This window comes from Oryctolagus cuniculus, chromosome 14, assembly GCF_051225735.1.
Source record: "Oryctolagus cuniculus isolate XC-2025 breed Fujian yellow rabbit chromosome 14, ASM5122573v1, whole genome shotgun sequence".
Lineage (NCBI taxonomy): Eukaryota > Metazoa > Chordata > Mammalia > Lagomorpha > Leporidae > Oryctolagus > Oryctolagus cuniculus.
In genome coordinates this window covers 17201552-17220516 of record NC_142880.1, presented here as the reverse complement: position 1 = coordinate 17220516, position 18965 = coordinate 17201552, and the positions used below count along the sequence as shown (strand labels likewise).

General features: G+C 39.7%; 2 protein-coding genes across 14 annotated transcripts in view; one reads left to right on the top strand and one right to left on the bottom strand.

Annotated features, from left to right (window-relative positions):
* The window catches only part of SLF1 (SMC5/6 complex localization factor 1), an 83408-nt gene extending 68539 nt beyond the window's left edge, over positions 1-14869 (bottom strand). For 2 of the 4 annotated variants that reach the window (XM_008261942.5, XM_070056465.2), the window contains exons 1-4: positions 14723-14869; positions 7453-7566; positions 7223-7298; positions 5963-6203 (exon numbers count right to left, since the gene is read on the bottom strand). In XM_008261942.5, coding sequence (XP_008260164.4) covers positions 5963-6203; positions 7223-7298; positions 7453-7566 — 431 coding nt within the window. In that variant the 5' untranslated portion in view covers positions 14723-14869. Of the gene's footprint in view, positions 1-5962; positions 6204-7222; positions 7299-7452; positions 7567-12968; positions 13106-13406; positions 13496-14722 lie in introns of those variants that run through there. The other 2 variants (XM_017344601.4, XM_089313018.1) reach the window with 2 other exon arrangements.
* Positions 14816-18965, top strand: part of KIAA0825 (KIAA0825 ortholog) — a 443996-nt gene continuing 439846 nt past the window's right edge. For 4 of the 10 annotated variants that reach the window (XM_017344595.4, XM_051853958.3, XM_051853964.3 and 1 more), the window contains exon 1: positions 14867-15000. The gene's annotated coding sequence lies outside the window, so the exon portion shown is untranslated. Of the gene's footprint in view, positions 15001-18965 lie in introns of all 10 variants that reach the window. The other 6 variants (XM_070056461.2, XM_089313017.1, XM_017344597.4 and 3 more) reach the window with 5 other exon arrangements.

The window sequence follows — 18965 nt, the reverse complement described above, 5'->3', positions numbered from 1 at the left end:
ACACAACAAACATTCATGATAAGAACTCAAAGCAAATTGGGTTTAGAAGGAACATTCCTCAACACAATCAAGGCAATTTATGAAAAACCACATCCAGCATCCTATTAAATGGGGAAAAGCTAGAAGCATTCCCACTAACATCCGGAACCAGACAAGGATACCCACTCTCACCATTGCTGTTCAATATAGTCCTGGAAGTATTAGCCAGAGTCATTAGGCAAAAAAAAGAAACTAAAGGGATACCAACTGGGAAGGAGGAATTCAAACTACCCTTATTTGCAGATGACAAGATCCTATATATAGGGGATCCAAAAGACTCCACCAAGAGACTGTTAGAACTCATAAAAGGGTTTTTTAAGTGGCAGGATATAAAATCCAAACATAAAAATCAACAGCCTTTTCTATAACCAGATAATGCCATAGCTAAGAAAGAAATTTTAAGATATCCCATTCACAACAGCTACAAATAAAATCAAATACCTTGGAATAAATTTAACCAAGGATGTCAAAGATCTCTATTATCAGAATTACAAAACATTAAAGAAATAAATGGAAGACACAAAAAGAATGGAAAAAACTCCCACGTTCATGGATTGGAAGAATCAGTATTATCAAAGTGTCCATATTATCAAAAGCAACTTACAGATCCAATGTGATACCAATCAAAACACCAAGGACACTCTTCTCAGATACAGAGAAAAGGACGCTGAAATTCAGATGCAAACACAAGAGACCCACAAGCTAAAGTAATCTTACACAACAAAAACATCTGGAGGCATCACAACACCAGATTTCAGGAACTACTACAGGGCAGTTGTAATCAAAACAGCCTGGTACAGATGGATAGACCAATGGAACAGAATAGAAACTCCAGAAATCAACCCAAGCACAATCAACTTGTCTTTGACAAAGGAGCCTAGAAACAATCCCTGGAGCAAGGAAAGTGTCTTCAACAAATGGTGCTGGGATCAAGGTGGCATGTACCAATGCCATCTCACTATTCCAAGTGATCAATTTCAGTTCACAATTGATCATATTGAAAGGACTAAGAGTCAAAGGGAGCACATAAACAAGTCTTTTACCTGCTAATACTAACCGATAGAATAAAGGGGAGAGTGATCCAACATGGGAAGTGAGATATTCAGCAGACTCATAGAATGGCAGATGTCCTAAACAGCACTCTGGTCTCAGAATCAGCCCTTAAGGCATTCCGATCTGGCTGAAAAGCCCATGAGACTATTTCAGGCATGGAAAGCCAAGACACTCTGGCAAAAAAAAAAAAAAAAAAAAACACACCTAAATGAAAGATCTCTGTGAGTGAGATCCCAGTGGAAAGAACAGGTATTCAAAGAAGGAGGTACCTTTCTCTGAAGGGAGGAGAGAACCTCCACTTTGACTATGACCTTGTCTAAACAAGATAAGAGCCGGAGAACTCAGAGGGCTTCCATAGCCTTGGAAACTCATGACTGGAGCATAGGGAGATTACTGATGCCATAAACAGGAGTGTCATTTTGTAAAGTCAACAACAGGAGTCACTGTGCACTTACTCCTCATGTAGGATCTCTGTCCTTAATGTGCTGTACATTGAGATTTAATGCTATAACGAGTACTCAAACAGTATATTTCACTTTGTGTTTCTATGGGGGTGCAAACTGTTGAAATCTTTACTTAATGTATACTAAACTGATCGTCTGTTAAAAAAAAAAAAAGAAATTTATCAATTCCCAACTTGACTCTCACTGGCATTAAACATGACAATAGGTCTGATCTGATTTCATCATCATTTAAAAAATCATCTATTATTTTTCACTTTATGTTTCTGTGTGGGCGGAAACTGTTGAAATCTTTACTTAATGTATGCTAAACTGATCTTCCGTATATAAAGATAATCGAAAATGAATCTTGATGTGAATGGAAGGGGAGAGGGAGTGAGAAAGGGGAGGGTTGCAGGTGGGAGGGATGTTATGGGGGTGAAGCCATTGTAATCCATAAGCTGTACTTTGGAAATTTATATTCATTAAACAAAAGTTAAAAAAAAATGGTGCTGGGAAATTTGGATCTCCACACGCAGAAGTATGAAGCAGGACAAAAATCCACTCAAAATGGAGTAAAGACCTAAATCTATGGCCAATACCAACAAATTATTAGAGAACATTGGAGAAACCCTGCAAGACATTGGCACAGGCAAAGGGTTATTGGAAAAGACTCCAGAGGCACAAAGAATCAAAGCCAAAATTGATAAACAGGATTACATTGAATTGAGAAGCTTCTGCACTGCAGGAGAAACACTCAGCAGGGGCTGGCGCTGTGGCACAGTGGGTTAACGCCCTGGCCTGAAGCACTGGGATCCCATATGGGCGCTGGTTCTAGTCCTAGATGCTCCTCTTCCAATCCAGCTCTCTGCTATGGCCTGGGAAAACAGTAGGAGATGGCCCAAGTCCTTGGGCTCCTGCAACCGTGTGGGAGACCCGGAAGAAACTCCTGGCTCCTGGCTTCAGATCAGTGCAGCTCCGGCCATTGCAGCCATCTGGGGAGTGAGCCATTGGATGGAAGACTTCTCTCTGTCTCTCCTCTGTGTAACTCTTTCCTCTTTCAAATAAATAAATCAACTTTTTTTTTTTTTAAATTGATAATAAACACTGCAAATAACAACATGTTCTTATTTAAAAAATCAAAGAGAACACTTTTGTCCTACTCAAAAATTTGTATATATTTCTAGGCTGTAAGAATTGGTAGTTTTATTTATGACTTTGTAGATTAAGTTATTTATGTGTGAAATAATAGTGGGAAAATATATTGAGGGATTATGTTTACAGAGGACTTCTTTAATGTGTCACATTTCTTAAATGTAAATGTATTTTTAATGCATACTTAATATTTAAGAAACTGAGCAAAATTATGATACAATTGCAGTGTTGTGCATGTTGTCAATGACTAAAATAAAACCATTTTGGTGATGTTGACAAAAAAAAAAAAAAAAAAAAAAGAAACTCAGCAAAGAGGCAACCAACAGAATGGGAGAAATTATTTGCAAACCATGCATCTGATAAAGGATTAATAATCAGAATATATATAGAGATCAAGAAATTTAACATCAACAAAATAAACAACCCAGTTAAGAAATGTGCAAAGGACTTAAACACATGTTTTTCAAAGGAAGAAATCCAAATGGCTAACAGATACCATAATGAGGTTTCACCTCACCCCTGACAGAATGGCTTTCACACAGAAATTAACAACAAATGCTGGTGAGGATGTTGGGAAAAAGGTACTCTAGTCCACTGTTGGTGGGAATGTAAACTGGTATAAAGCCACTGTGGAAGACCACAGAAATCTGAATACAAACTTACCATATGACCCAGCCATCCTACTCCTGGGAATTTACCCAGGGGAAATGAAATCAGCATATGAAAGAGTTATCTGTACCCCCTATTTACTGTACCTCAATTCACAATAGGTAAGATATGGAATCAACCCAAATGTCCATCATCTGAGGACTGGATAAAGAAGCTATGTGGGGGCCAGCACTGTAACTGAGCCGGTTAACACCCTGACCTGAAGAGCCAGCATCCCATATGGGCACCAGTTCGAGATCTGGCTGTTCCACTTCCGATCTAGCTCTCTGCTATGGCCTAGGAAAGCGGTAGAAGATGGCCCAAGTCCTTGGGCCCCTGCACCTGCGTGGGAGACCCAGAAGAAGCTCCTGGCTTTGAATCAGCACAGCTCTGGCCATTGCAGCCAATTGGAGAGTTAACCATCAGATGGAAGACCCCCCCCCTCCGCCTCTCCTCTCTTTGTGTAACTCTGACTTTCAAACAAACAAATCTTCTTTTTCTGCAAGATTATATTTATTTTATTTGAGAGTCAGTGTTACAGAGTGAGAGAGAGAGAGAGAGAGAAAGAGAGAGAAAAAGGTCTTCCTTCTGTTGGTTCATTCCCCAAATGGCTGCAACGGCCGGAGATACACCAATCCGAAGCCAGGAGCCAGGCGCTTCTTCCTGGTCTCCCACGTGGGTGCAGGGGGCCAAGGCCTTGGGCCATCACCTACTGCTTTCCCAGGCCATAGCGGAGAGCTGGACTGGAGGAAGGGCAGCCTGGACTAGAACAAGCACCCATATGGGATGTCAACGCCACAGGCAGAAGATTAACCTACTGCACAACAGCGCCACCCCTCAAATAAATAAATCTTAAAAAAAAAAAAAAAAAAGCAAAACATAAACTTGACCAAAAAAAATAAATAAAAAGAAACTATGTGATATGTACACCATAGCAGTAAAAAAAGAAAAAAGGCATGAAATCTGGTCTTTTGCAACAAAATGGATAAACTGGAAAACATGATACTTAATGAAATAAGCCAATTTCAAAAGGACCATAAATTCTCCCTGATCTGTGATAACTAATAGAGCAGCTAAAAGGCAATCTACAGACGTGAAATTGACACTTTGAGAAGCAATGACTTGGAACAGTCCTTGTTTCTACTGCTGAAGTACACTTTCTTTTTGCCATACTAATTGTTGAACTCTTTACTGAACACAGAGTTAAACATATGTGTATAAAATTAAATGAAACTACATATTAGTAAAAAATAAGAATGGGAATTTGGAGAGGGAGTAGCAAGAGGGGTGGGAGCACGGTGGGAAGAATCACCATGTTCCTAAAGTTGTAGTTATGAAATGTACTAAGTTTGTAGTCCTTAAATAAAAGGTTTCTGGGAAAAAATAACATATTCAGAACAAACAGACTGTGAGACATCCACACAGAGGAATACCAGTCAGCAACAACAAAAGAAAGAACTGCTAGCACACTGCATCATGTTTGAACCTAAAAAAAAACTGAGCTAGGCAAATCAAGCTGCATTAAAGGAATATACTTAATATAATCACATACAAATGAACCTCTAGAAAAAGACAAATTTAGTCTATTGTGACAAATAAGGCAACTAGTATTAGTGGTACAAAATTAAATGTACAAGGACACAAAGGAACATTAAAGGATGATGAGAATGTTACAGATCTTGATTACAGTGAGGGAAATATGAGTGTATAAGCTTGCCTAAATTATCAAAATGTATACTTAAAAGGGATATATCTTACTATCCATAAATTATATTTCAGAGACAAAAAAACAAATCACTACCTCCTGCCCCTGGCAAAAATGACAGAAGTTTTAAAATTTAGTTTATCCAACAAGGTGGCTTTTAAAAAATATATACAGAGGGGCCAGTGCTAGGGCGCAACGGGTTAAAGCCCTGGTCTACAGTGCCAGCACGTTGAGTCCTGGCTGCTTCACTTCTGACTCAGCTCTCTGCTTTGGCCTGGGAAAGCAGAAGGTGGCCCAAGTCCTTGGGTCCCTGCACCCATGTGGGAGAAGGACCCAGAAGAAGCTCCTGGCTCCTGCTTCAGATTGGCGCAGCTCCAGCAATTGTGGCCAACTGGGGAGTGAACCAGCAGATGGAAGACCTCTTTCCCTCTTTCCCTCCCTCCCTCCCTCCCTCCCTCTCTCCTCTCTCTCTCTATACCTCTCCTTCTCTGTGTAACTCTTTCAAATAAATAAAACTTTTTTAAAAAATCTATATATAAAAAAAGAATAAAATGAGATTAAATTATAGTGGAAACAGTATAAATCATGAAGACAGCACTACATAAATGCACAATAAAGCCTTAAATATTATGTAATATCTTACAAGCAAAAATCTTAGAGCTTCGAAACTAAAAAAACTTGCAATTATTGTTTATTTTGAGATGTACAGAAGAAATAACATGGGCAGTAAAACATACACTGTAATACAGATTTTGTTCTATTAAACACACAAAAACTTAAAAGTGATGGCTTAGAGATCAAAGAGTAAATTACCATGGCTCCCATGTTTTAAGCTAAGAATTTCAGAGCTATACAAAGGTATTCATACAAATCATAGCTGTTTTCTCATCATTGCTTTAGCTTTTATGAGCTTTCATCATACCTTATAAGAGAATCACTTCGTTTATCAGCTCTCACAAGGAGGACAACCTTCCACCTGTGGAAGGCTCCTGGAGCACCAGTGCGTTTCAGTTCTTCTCGCCACCTTTTAGGTGCAGATTGCATTTGAGGTGAATAATGGGAGTCTTTTTCAATTTTATATCCCCATTCATAAGTGGTTTCATCAAGCCATCTTCCACTTCTGGCACTATGAATTATGTAGTCCTTTGTTAGTACCCACTTTCCTAGAATGCAAAAAAAACTGTCCATCACAAAATAATTTTGGTTTTGATGGATGATAAACAATAAAAATCAAGCCATCAAGAAAAAGTCAACCTGTTCAACATCAGATTCTTCATCCAAATTGTTTTATTTTTGTTTTTCTAAAATTTTGATTGTAACAGGTCTACAGCATCAATGAACATAGTATGTAATCTTTCCCATGACAATTCAAAATCTAAATACTGTTAAATCTAAAGCTTTAAAATTCAAAATAAAATGTCATTATATTTTATTATTGTGATTATTTACTATTTGGGCTAACTTTATATTTTTCATTATATGCTAAAAACTCTTCCAATAATGTTTACAGCACTGCTAAACCCTATAAAACAAATCTATCGAGTTAGAGAAATTTTCAGGGCATTTAATAATATGCTGCAGTTTCTTTACCCGGACATCAATAACCGTTTTAAACAATGTATTCTTTCATTTGTGGAGCTGAGAAATCCAAGTGGTTTTACTCTAAATTAAACTACAAATACGTTTCTGTTAGTGTACAAACTTACTGAATGGTAAAAAAGGAAGAGAGAAGAATAAGTCATAACTTGGGCCTATAAAATTTACTATCTAATAACATAAATGTACGACCACTGTTACAAAGCATAGAAAGGTGGGGAAACTCAGGAGGGAAAACAAAACATAAAATTATTCCAAGAATGGACCAAGAAAAGAAAGTTGATTGAGAACAGATCAGTCTTCAACAAAGGCTTAAGATGTTGGCATTCTGCACTAACCTTTTTGTTACAACCTGTTTTTCTTAAATAAAGCACTTACACCAAACCTTTGATAAAGTACATATTTTTGCCTATTTTACATTTTTCATGTGGTAGAACATTTTAATTCTGAATACAACAAAAAATACATATTTTCAGAAACAAATTTATATTTGGTGTAATGAACACATTATTGTTTCAGAGATTAGGATACTTTTTCTTTAACATGCAGTTTGTTTAAAGGGTTGGAGGCAAGGCAGTTCACTTACCAGCTGCACAAGCTGCTAAAAATTTTTCACTCTTACAAAGACGTTCAGCTATAAGATGTGTACAATTTTTGTATTTCTGAAAGGAAAAATCCACATAAATATTAGAGATTTCCTTAACAACAAATCCTTTACATTTTTAAAATACCAAGCAGCATTTTATTATTGTCAGTATTTTAATTCTCTTTCAATTATACTTTTAACATTTTGATGAGTTAAGCTTCTGTACTTACCTCACTCTTAATAAAAGTGCAATCTAGTTTTAAAAGCAATTTGCCTAGAGCTTCCTTTTCTTCCATCTTAAATCCTGTCATCTGGATTACATGCTTTGGGGCATCATCTTCCATCTAATGTACAGACACATACAGAAAACATATGTTAAAGACATTATTCACAGAGACGACACTCTGACTACTAAATATAAAAACATTAAAACCATTTCACACACAATAAACATGTAAGGCTTAATTGTAAATACTTTATGGGCTGCCAAAGCAAACACATGGCCATTCTACTATATTATAAATACTATCAAATAAAAATGTACAGAAAGCAACGAAAAAAAAAAAACTGCTGTAATGCTATCACAAAAAGTTTTCTATAAAAGTTATCTTCTGAATTTCACTATGTTTCTTGAGAGTTAAATATTATATAGAAATGCAACAAAAACCCCACCATATTATATTCCTCTTTTTAGATGAATAATTGCTGTTTTTATAATCTGAATGCTTATTAACAGAGTAACATTTAAACATGTTTGGTTTAATTTAAAAATTATTAAATTATTTGGACATACTGGAGTCAGTGTAAAGTTTTCATTTTCAAGTCATATTGTCTTTATAATAGGAATAAATATGATGGAAAAATCTAAGTTATTAGTAGCACTTTTGGTCCAAGTATGAACCCAGAGTAAATGAAAACATGACCAACTGTGTACAATAGTGGAAATCAAGAAAGTCTTCTTAGAGCAATTTCTTTCCTTTTAAAATGATTAAATATGAAAGTGAAATTAAACTTGCAAAGAGTAAAGGGAAATAAGAAACACAGGCACAAAAAAACAGGATGTCCTGATTCAAACACTCTAAACACATAAATCATCTACTTCAGTAACAACGTTTATAATAACTTAGTAATGTTTTTAAAACATCATATGACAAACTAATGGTCTAAATCACAGATCAAATTTATAATTAGGAAAAGTGGTATCTATAAATATCAAAACAGACATGTATAGATATATGGATAGACTTATAACATTAATGGTTTGATGGCTGTTCTTCACCCTACAGGATCAACAATACTCGATAATGCCAATGAGCATAAAGAAAGCGCTATAAAATTGATTTTATTCATATCAGGAATTCAGACAATTAAAAATCCTTAAAAACAGAGTCAAGTTTTATGTAGGTGATATGCTCTGGAGTTTGGAGCACGAAGAACTGACTTTTAGAAGTTTTCCAACACAAGAAAGTAAGCAAATACACAGTAATTACACCAGTGGTACTTCTAGAAAAATTATAGATTTTGTAAAACTTGTGGGGGATGTTTTTTGAAGTAGTCACACAGGATATACTAGCCTAACCAAAACAATAAGAAAAATTATTATTTTTGCTTTTATCTTTTCTCTGCCAAAAAAGTAGAAATTATATACAGTATTCCTTATTATAAAAAATGTTCTTTGGTAGTATGTTTTTTTAAAAAGGGGCAGTAATTTAAAAAAAAATTGGTTACTTACCTTGAACCATATACAGGACTAAGAAGATAGTGATTGCGAAGAACTGGCTTTTATGCATAGCAAGCAACTGTCTCTGCAGTGTGGACTTTCCCAAAATATCTCCCACAAGTGACTATCCCTGATGCCTGAAATTCCTTCCCAGTTGGTGCCAGTAAGAAATGCAAATACACCTATGGCACTCATGATGGTAACTGTAAGCATTTTATTATATACTAACTTTTTAGGCCATCCAAATTTTTTTACAATGTGACACACAGCTAGAATGCGGATGAAGAATGTAACAGTATGTAGAACATGTTGTAAAAGAAATTCTGAGAAAAGTAGAGGCAGGAATACAGATATGAATATCAAAGTCCGGTTTGGGAGCCAAGATTAAAGAGTAGGGTGTAACAGTGGTGAAGGAGTAAAGTTCTATGAAACAGAGAAATAAGGACGATTAAAGAGGGTTATGAATCAATATAAAATAAACTCTTCCTACTTTGCATTACAATTTATATTCTAACTTTCCCAATATATAAAAGAATGTTGAGAATAAGCAGCATCTTATAAATGAATTCATTGAAACAAGGTTTTATAAAGTTAAATTTATATATGCATATTTCAGAACTAAAGTTTTACTCCCAAAATCACCCTTACTTTTGTCTCTTAATTCACACATGCTTATAACAGAAGAATTAAAAATGAATACTAAGTATATAGAAAGATTTAAGTCATCTCTAATTCCTTCACCTGGTACTGCAACTGCTAACATCTGGGAGAGAGGCTGACTTTCAGGTTTCATATATGTATGAAACAATTATATATAACAAAATTTAGACATTACATAGCTCCAACCTCAACTTTTATTTTAAATTATATCATGATCACTTCCCCCTTTTAAGAACTTTTTATTTATGTTAATTTTACATCAAAGGCAAGGAGACAGAGACAAAAGTCTTCTATCTCCTGGTTCACACTCCAAATGCCTGCAATAGGTAGGCTTTGTGCCAGGCCAAAGCTAGAGGCCCAGAACTCAACCCAGGTCTCCCATATAGGTGGCAGGGACCAACTATCTCACCTGCTACTTTTCACAATATGCACTATTAACAAGTTGGGTTAGAAGCAAAGAAGCCAGGACTCAAACCAGGCACTAAGAGCAGCAACTTAACCACTGTGCCAAATGTCCACTCCCAGGATCATCTTGTTATGTCATCTGATATTCTTTATGGTTTTAGAGCCATGTGATGAAAACCAATGGTTTCTCAATTTTCACTACCCTAGTGAATCATCTTGATTTTTAAACCCACTCCTCAAACTAAGGAAAATCACTTAAAATTTCTATTTTAAAAGCAAGTACCATCTATGATTATAATATTATTGCTTTGAATTCAAGAGTTTGAAAGATCTTCATATTTTCTGTTACCTAAGTGTTTAAGTGCAAAAGTATGCAAGTGCTAAAACTAAAAATGGCCCATGTGTTAGATCTCTGCTTTAACCAATATTAAAAGGTATATACATGGCCGGCGCCGCAGCTCAATGGGCTAATCCTCCGCCTTGCGGCGCTGGCACACCGGGTTCTAGTTCCGGTCGGGGCGCCAGATTCTGTCGTGGTTGCCCCTCTTCCAGGCCAGCTCTCTGCTGTGGCCAGGGAGTGCAGTGGAGGATGGCCCAAGTGCTTGGGCCCTGCACCCCATGGGAGACCAGGAGAAGCACCTAGCTCCTGCCTTCGGATCGGGGGCGGTGCGCCGGCCGCAGCGCGCTGGCCAGGGTGGCCATTGGAGGGTGAACCAATGGCAAAGGAAGACCTTTCTCTCTGTCTCTCTTTCTCTCTGTCCACTCTGCCTGTCAAAAAAAAAAAAAAAAAAAAAAAAAAAAAAAAAGGTATATACATGTCAGCACTCATACACTACTGTTTGAGTAAAACACTGTTTCTGAACACTACTAACTTCAAAAGGAGTTTAGGAATTCTGGTTCCCCTTGGCCTAGGAGCCAACTTAGTCTCTTAGATTAATTTCATTCAAGTGGTCCTTGACATTTTTAAGAGATCCAGTATCTAGGCTGGCGCCACGGCTCACTAGGCTAATCCTCCGCCTGCGGCGCTGGCACACCGGGTTCTAGTCCCGGTTGGGGCGCTGGATTCTGTCCCGGTTGCCCCTCTTCTAGGCCAGCTCTCTGCTGTGGCCCGGGAGTGCAGTGGAGGATGGCCCAAGTGCTTGGGCCCTGCACCCCATGGAGACCAGAAGCACCTGGCTCCTGCCATCGGATTAGTGCAGTGCGCCGGCCGCGGTGGCCATTGGAGGGTGAACCAACGGCAAAAGGAAGACCTTCCTCTCTGTTTCTCTCTCTCTGTCCACTCTGCCTGTCAAAAAAAAGATCCAGTATCTATTTCCTGCCCCAAGCTTCAAAGATCATAGATGTAAGGGGACTTCCAAAAGTTCATGGAAAATGGATTTAAAAGATTTTGGTGCAAAAAACTTTGAAAGCTATGTCTAGTTTTCTCATGACCTTTCTGAAGACCCTTCACATGTATGCAGTTCAGAATTTTTCTAACAAAATAAACCTTTAATTCCATTTACCATGAATTTCTAAAAGTACCATCCAATACGAACATAAATTATTTGACAGAGGTCTTCAGTAATGAAATTTGAAAGATGTTTTTATTTCAATGTCATGACTTGGGAAAGAAGCGGTCATCAGTCAGTTTGACTATACACTCAGCAATACGGGAAGGAAATACAGAACTGGGAAAAAACAGACTATGGTGAAGAAGAAATGAGAAGCTCAGAGACACATGGAGAATCTACTATGGTCTGTATACTTCACATGAAGGGTCTTTAAAAGGTTCATGGAAAGTGCACCATTATCTTTTTTTTTTTTTTATTTGAAAGGTGGAGTTACAGAAAGGCAGAGGTAAAGAGAGAGATATCTTCCATCTGCTGGTTCACTTCCCATATGGCTACAGTAGCCGGAGTTGCATGGATCTGAATGAAGCCAGGAGCTTCTTCCAGGTATCCCATGTGGGTGCAGGGGCCCAAGGAGATGGGCCATCATCTATAGCCTTCCCAGGCCATAGCATAGAGCTGGATCATAAGTGGAGCAGCTGGAACTCTACACAGCGCCCATTCAGGATGCTGGCACTGTAAGCAGCGGCTTTAACCCCTCTGCCACAGTGCTGGTCCCAAGCATTATCTTTTAATTCCACTATCTACAGATGTTTTGAAGTACCTCTTGCATATTATTTTTTCTTGACAATATAAGTGCTGTTATTATTATTTATATTATTAATTCTAATGCAAATGAGGAGATTGAGAAATGTAAGTAATCAAGAAACCAGCACAAGGGTACAAACTTAGTGAAACAGTGAAGTCGAGACTCAGATTAGTTTCTACAAACTACAAAACCAACAAGCCTTTTCTAGAAGACCAACCTGGCTTACATAAGTTAGTCTAATACTTTCAACACATAATAATTTTACAAAGCAATCCATTTTCAGCTATTGCAAGAGAAAGGCACACTGCATGAAAAGGAATCTACCATGAGGGTAGGGACATATTGAGATGAGCAATACATGTTATTGAAAAGACCCAAACATCATTGTAAATTATTAAAAAAAAAGTCTTCAACGTCAACGTATTTCTAGGAACCATACAGAGTGCACCCCCCTTCTTTCTTAGAGAAAACAGCAAGTTTTCATTATTTTCCTCTCCAATCGATTTAGAATTAGTCATGAGAGTAATTCTCAGGGGCTTTCTTCCCTACCATAAATAAGATAGTATACTTTTAATTTCAAAGTAACTTTGAAAGAAAACAAAAACGAAGTGCATTTAGAAGTTCCAGGGATGTACTACTTTTATGCAGTAACATGTCCTTCTAAGGTGACAAAGAGTACATTAGTATATGCCGGGGTGGAGCAGCTTTTTCCTCCTTAAGGGTGATTCGGATATTTACAACACTATTCATGGTCCAAACAAAATTCTCAGCTTAAAAATCAGCCTGCTATAGATTTACTGAATTTCAAGTGCTGCTTGCAGTTGCCTTGGCAGGGCTGGATCAATGATTTCTTTGGCCTTACATGGCTGGCAAGCCAGACCTTCCCCACCTCTATTTTAGAAATCTATTTTCTATTGGTAGAAAGTGAATCACAACATTAACATCTGGCTCCAATGCAGGTGAAAGGCATTCCACTTCCAGCTGGCTGTACGCTACTAGTTAAAAGCTTCTGTGTCTATTTATCTTAATGTGCTAGGGACAAGGAAATACACCAAAAGTGACATCTGAATTGGAGGGCGGTCCTACTTTTGAGAAAAAGTGCTCTTCACGTTCTCTAGGTTTTATTTTTCAGAGCTTACATGCAGTTTTTCAGAATATAATCAAGATACACAAAAGGGAAATACTGTCTAAATAATAAAGCTAAACTACTGGTTTTCTAAAAACTAATCGTTTTGGGTATCAGCAGAAATTGTGGATACTTATTATATAATCTTTAGGGCTCTTAATCTTGATTATGGAGAGGAACTGGATTTGACTACCTTTTCACAAGGCCTTCACATGATCTATGCTTTCTGTTTCAGGGAAGGGAGAAATCTTACATCATAATTGAACATCACTCCAATCAGTAAGACTTAACAAAATCTGGATTGAGAAAACAGATCTCAGAGTTTTATTCCCTTCAATAGAATTTCTTGCCACACTCAGGTGTTTGTCCTGAATCACTAAACTTCGAAATAATCTAATTTACTCCTTCATGCAAATCCACACCGAACCATCAACTTAGGTACCGCACACCTGTAAAACAGGCTACATAGTTTCCAGTAAGGGGAACACCTTGCCCATCAACATACTGCCTGGAATTAAGCACAACAAAATACATGAACCGAGAAGTCCACAACGCACGGGGTCTGTCACATGGATGCTTTTAAACATTCTTTTTCTTTTTTGTAAGATCATTATTCCTTAAAAAAAAAAAAAAAAAAAGCTCGGCGCCTCAAAAATCAAACTCCAGGGTCACACACCCATAGCGGAGTACCTGGGGCAACCCAACTTCTTGTGAATATTTTTACTCAGCGGCTGTGGATAAGGAAGCAATCTCAGGATCACCAGTCGGTCGCGTCCCCAGCCCTCGGGCGCCCGACACAGAATCCCCAGGAACAGTCCTCCCCTCGGGAGAAAGCACCTGTGTCTGTGTGTGCGTGTCTTGTGCGAGTGTTTTGTGTTTTTGAAGGCCTACAGTCGCCAGGGACGCGATCCCGGTCGCCTGGCGATGTTACAAAATTCTACTCGGGAGGAAAGAACGGCACGATTTTCTTCGTCACAGGAAGGTGGGCCCGAGGGATCCCCGCCACCTTCCCTGACGCCACATTATGGAAAGCGGCCAAGAATCTGGGATCCGGGCAGAGGCGTCCCTGGCGGTTCTATGGAAACGAGAGACGCGGGGGGCCTAGCGCCTCCCCGGAGAGAACTGAGCTGCGCCAGCGGCAGACGGACGAAGCGCTCAGCCCCGCTCTGCGGCCGGCGGTGCTGCGGCCCGGGAGGGCCCGGTGGGGGGCTTCTGCAGCTCCAGCCCACCACCACCACCAGCAGCAGCAGCAGCAGCAGCAGCGGCGCTCAACGCCAGGGGTCGGGGCAGCGGGAACGAACAGCGGCTTCCGGAAGCGCGAGCGCCGGCCACCGCCGCCGCTCAGCCCAGCCTCTGGCCGGCGTCACGGCAGAAACTTGGGAGGCACGGCCCGGGGAAGAAACAACCCCACAGAGTCAGGGTAAACTGTGTCTTCCGAGCTGAGGCCCTTTACCTTCCCGTTCAGGGTGTCTGGACTGCTTCCGTCCGGTTGCGGCGGCGGCAGCACGGGCGACGACCGCCGCTGCAGCACTCGCCGCTTCACTAATCCGGGCTCTGGGAAATAATTTCCCGCCGCGCGCCAGGCTGCCCCGGAAGCGGTTGTGCCACTTCCGGGTGGTTGTCAGTGACGCTCTCGGGCCGTCGCCAGGGTGTTCTGAGGTGGTGCCGGGCTGGATTCCGGCCGGCGGGTCAGCAGGCTACGGCTAGCTCGGCGCCCGAGGTGAGAGGCGGGTGAGTGATTTATCCTGGTTGTCTCCCGGTGCTGTTACTTCCGGCCGGATGCAGCTCCGCGCGGCATCTTGGCCGGAGTGAGAAGCGAGTGAGCCGGGGTTGAACCTTAAGGAGTCCCCGTCCGACTCCGTGGCTCTTGACCCTCTGCGCCGCGGGAGAAGGCCCGGGAGCCCTGGCCTAGGGTCTTAACTCTCAGTATCTGCCTCCAGCTTGGAACTCGAGCTGGGGTCCGCACGTGTCCCTGCGCGAGGCGGAGGACACCTTGTGCCGTGACTGCGCTGGGTGGTGAAGGAGGCGCCCACCCTGCTCCCTGGGTAGCGTCTGCTCACCCTTGAATTTCGAGAGCTGCTTTATCGTCCTCTTCCTCGGTGCTGTTTTCCGTAGTTCGGGGGTGCAGCGCCTGGAGCGTTAGGGAGGTGGGGGTGAGGGGGTCGTTTCTGATACGATTAATTGGACGTTCCCGCTGCGGTTTGAATTGGGAGAGGAGGATGCCCTTTGTGTACCTGGCTGCTGTGACCTCTTGAAATAGAACAAGCATCCCATTTCATGCATGGGCTTTAGATGCACGTCGGGAAGTAGGGGTGCGTTAGAGAAAGGAACGCCCGCGCTCTGCTCCAGGCAACGAAGGATTCCGGAGAGTGTTTGGCTGGAGGTCCGAAGTAACCAGGAGAGTGGGAAAGAGACAGGCTTCCGACAACGCGATAAGGGAGGGAAGTGCTCATTTATTCGAAGACTGGAAGGATGTGTGCAGCCACGTTAGCACAGCATGCTAGTCTTCCGTCCTCCTTATTGGTTATTAATTCAGCAAACTTTTATGATCGACCTGTAATCTGAGCTTTTCCATTTTATTGAATTCTGTATTTCCTCTTTACTTCTCCAATTGAAAGAATTGTGAATTATTTCAAAGAGATTACATTTTTTTGTAATTGAAAATTTTTTGGCAATTATTGCCCCTGATTTTTTTCCGTTCAAATTAATGAAGCGAACCACTAATACCACACAGGTTACTGTCTTCCAGGTACTTTACGTTCATTTAATGCAAACATAAGCCTTGTAAATTGGCCTAGTTTACACAGTTCTTTAGGTACCAGAGCTGTGGTTTGAATCAATACATCTAATAATAATAAAAGGAATCAGTGGGTTCTTGGTCTAGCGATTAAGACACATCACATAGTAGAGGGCCTGGGTTCAAGGTTTGGCTCTGCTCTAGATTCCAACTTCCTGCTAATGAGGCAGCAGGTGATAGCTCAGGTAATTGCATCCCTGCAATCCACCTAGGATACCTGGACCAAATTCCCTGCTCCTGGCTTCCCTTGGCTCAGCCTTGGCTATTGCAAGCATTTGGGAGTGAACTAGCTGGTGGGAGATCTGCCTCTCCATCTCCCTCTCTCTCTTTTTTCTTTTTCTCCCTCCCTTCCCCTTCCCCCTTTCTGTCTCTCTGCTTTTAAATAAAATAAATACTTAAAAAATAGAATTCATATTATCCCTATTTGCAAAACATTTTATATTGAGACTTAGAGGTGGTGATTTCCCACACATTACATCATTAAATGCACAATTGATATTTGAATCTAGTCTGCTGACAACACTTTGACTCTTTTTACTGTGTTCTATTCTTCCTCTCATGAATAAACATGAGAGAATCATTCTTTTCACTCAGGCAAAATTTTGTATGAATGATATGTCACATTTCGTAGTCAATGGATAGTAAAACTTGAGGAAAAAGGGATTTAAAGAATGGATTTGTCACCATAAGGTGATTTTAATATGTAAATGTTGCAATTTGTTTTCTGTGTTGATCCTTCACCAATTTTATCATCTAATTCAAATAAATATATGTATTGTACTATATATTGGCATAATACCTGAAACAAAAACAAAAGATCTGGAGATTATCAGTATGTTGGTAGTTCTTGGTCCAGAATGTCAGCTGTTTCTTTAGGCAGCTTTCACACACATATTTGTATAAATGAGTGTGTGTAGAAGAGAAAAAATGAGGGAATAAGTACAAATTCTAAAAATAAGTACAAATTCTAAAAAGCAAAACCATTATATTCCATTCCTATGGCCCTCAAACATGGTAATTATCAACCATTTTAACAGAGTATGTTTAGTTAAACCTCCCCATCCCAAAAGCCTGTTTTATGTGGGAAAATACAAACAGCCTGTCAGGAAGTTTACTAAAATCTAGTTAAAATGTCCAATTGTAGAAATGACAAAAAACTTAATTCTAAAGAATATCTACTTTACAGAAAGGCACAACTATTTGTGTACGGTTAACCTTAGATACTAATGTTTATTCGATTATATTGTTTTGAATTGATTATGTGAAAGATTGTTTTCCATATCATTCAGGTAAATCTCAGTGATGCTTCGCTTTCTATCAGACTTCACTGCCTATTCAACATCTCAGTCCAGCATCTGCCACTCTACCCAGCACATATCAGTACCTCGATAGATATTTACTGAATGAGTAATTCTAATTCCTTTAAAAAAGTTATGTATCCACTAAGAAGTGTTTGTGCGTTTTTTAAAAGAATTTACCATATAGATAAATGAATGCTTATTTATCCTTACAGTAACTATAAAAAGTCCATTCCACACTCATTCATAAAAAGCAGTGTGGTATCCTGCAAAGAAGTCTGAACTGTGAGGAAGGAGATGAGAGAATACTTAATATTTACTGAGGGCTTACTCTCTGCTATGCAGTGTTATATTTAACTCTTCCAGCACTATGAGTGAGTATTCCTATCCTGTTCTTACAGATAAGAAATCTGAGGCAAACATAAGCTTTGTAAATTGACCTAGTCCATACAGTTCTTTAAGTACCAGGGCTGTGGTTTCAAATCAACACATATGACACCCAAGGCCTTACTCTTAACCACTTAGCTATACTGTCTTAAGTTTAAATTTTTTTAATTTTGTTTTTTTTTTAACTTTTATTTAATAAATATGAATTTCCAAAGTAAAACTTTGGGATTATAGTGGCTTTTCCCCCCATAACCTCCCTCCCTCCTGCAACCCTCCCATCTCCCATTCCTTCTCCCATCCCATTCTTCATCAAGATTCATTTTCAATTATCTTTATATACAGAAGATCAACTTAGTATATGCTAAGTGAAGATTTCATCCAGTTGAATTTTGATCCCAGCTCAGCTACTAAAATTTATGCAAAGGGGAATTTATCTCTCTGGGGATTATAATACTCATCTAACGCATATAAGAGTTAGATTCTATGCTTTAAAAGGTCCCTTCTACTTCTAAAATCCTCTAACTTTAGCTGACTCACAAGTATTATGTTGATATAGTAGTTCTAGTGTGCTGTGAAGCCATCAGTGGCATTTACATGTTTATGTCTTCCACAGCAGCAGACACACAAGTGGGGTTTTGTAATGAGCAGAAAAGAAACCAGAATTTTTAAAAAAAATCTCAGCCATCTTTGTTTTTTTTAAAAGATTTATTTATTTATTTGAAAGGCAAAGTTACAGAGAGACACAGGCAGAGAGAGAGAGGTCTTCCCCCCCACTGTCTTCCACCAGCTGGTTCTCTCCCCAAATAGCCATAAAGTTGGAGCTGAGCCTATCCGAAGCCTGGTGCCAGGTGCTTCTTCCTGGTCTCCCAAGGAGGTGCTAGGGCCCAAGTACTGGGCCCATCTCCTTCTTTCCCAGGCCATAGCAGAGAGCTGGATCGGAAGTAGAGCATCCCATCCATGTCAGATGCCAGCACTGCAGGAGGTGGCTTTACCCACTAAGCCACAGTGCCTGCCTCCCCCCACCCCCCTTTTTATACCAGCTTATGACATTAAAAAGTCACTGAACCTTTTTGAGTTTGTTTTTCAAATGTAAAGTGGATCCATGAGCCTGCTGTGAGAGTCAAGTAAATTGACCTATCTAAAAGCCTCTAATACATTGCTTTACACCCAGTTGCCCTTAAATATAGATTCTCTTTCTCTCTCATTTATTTATT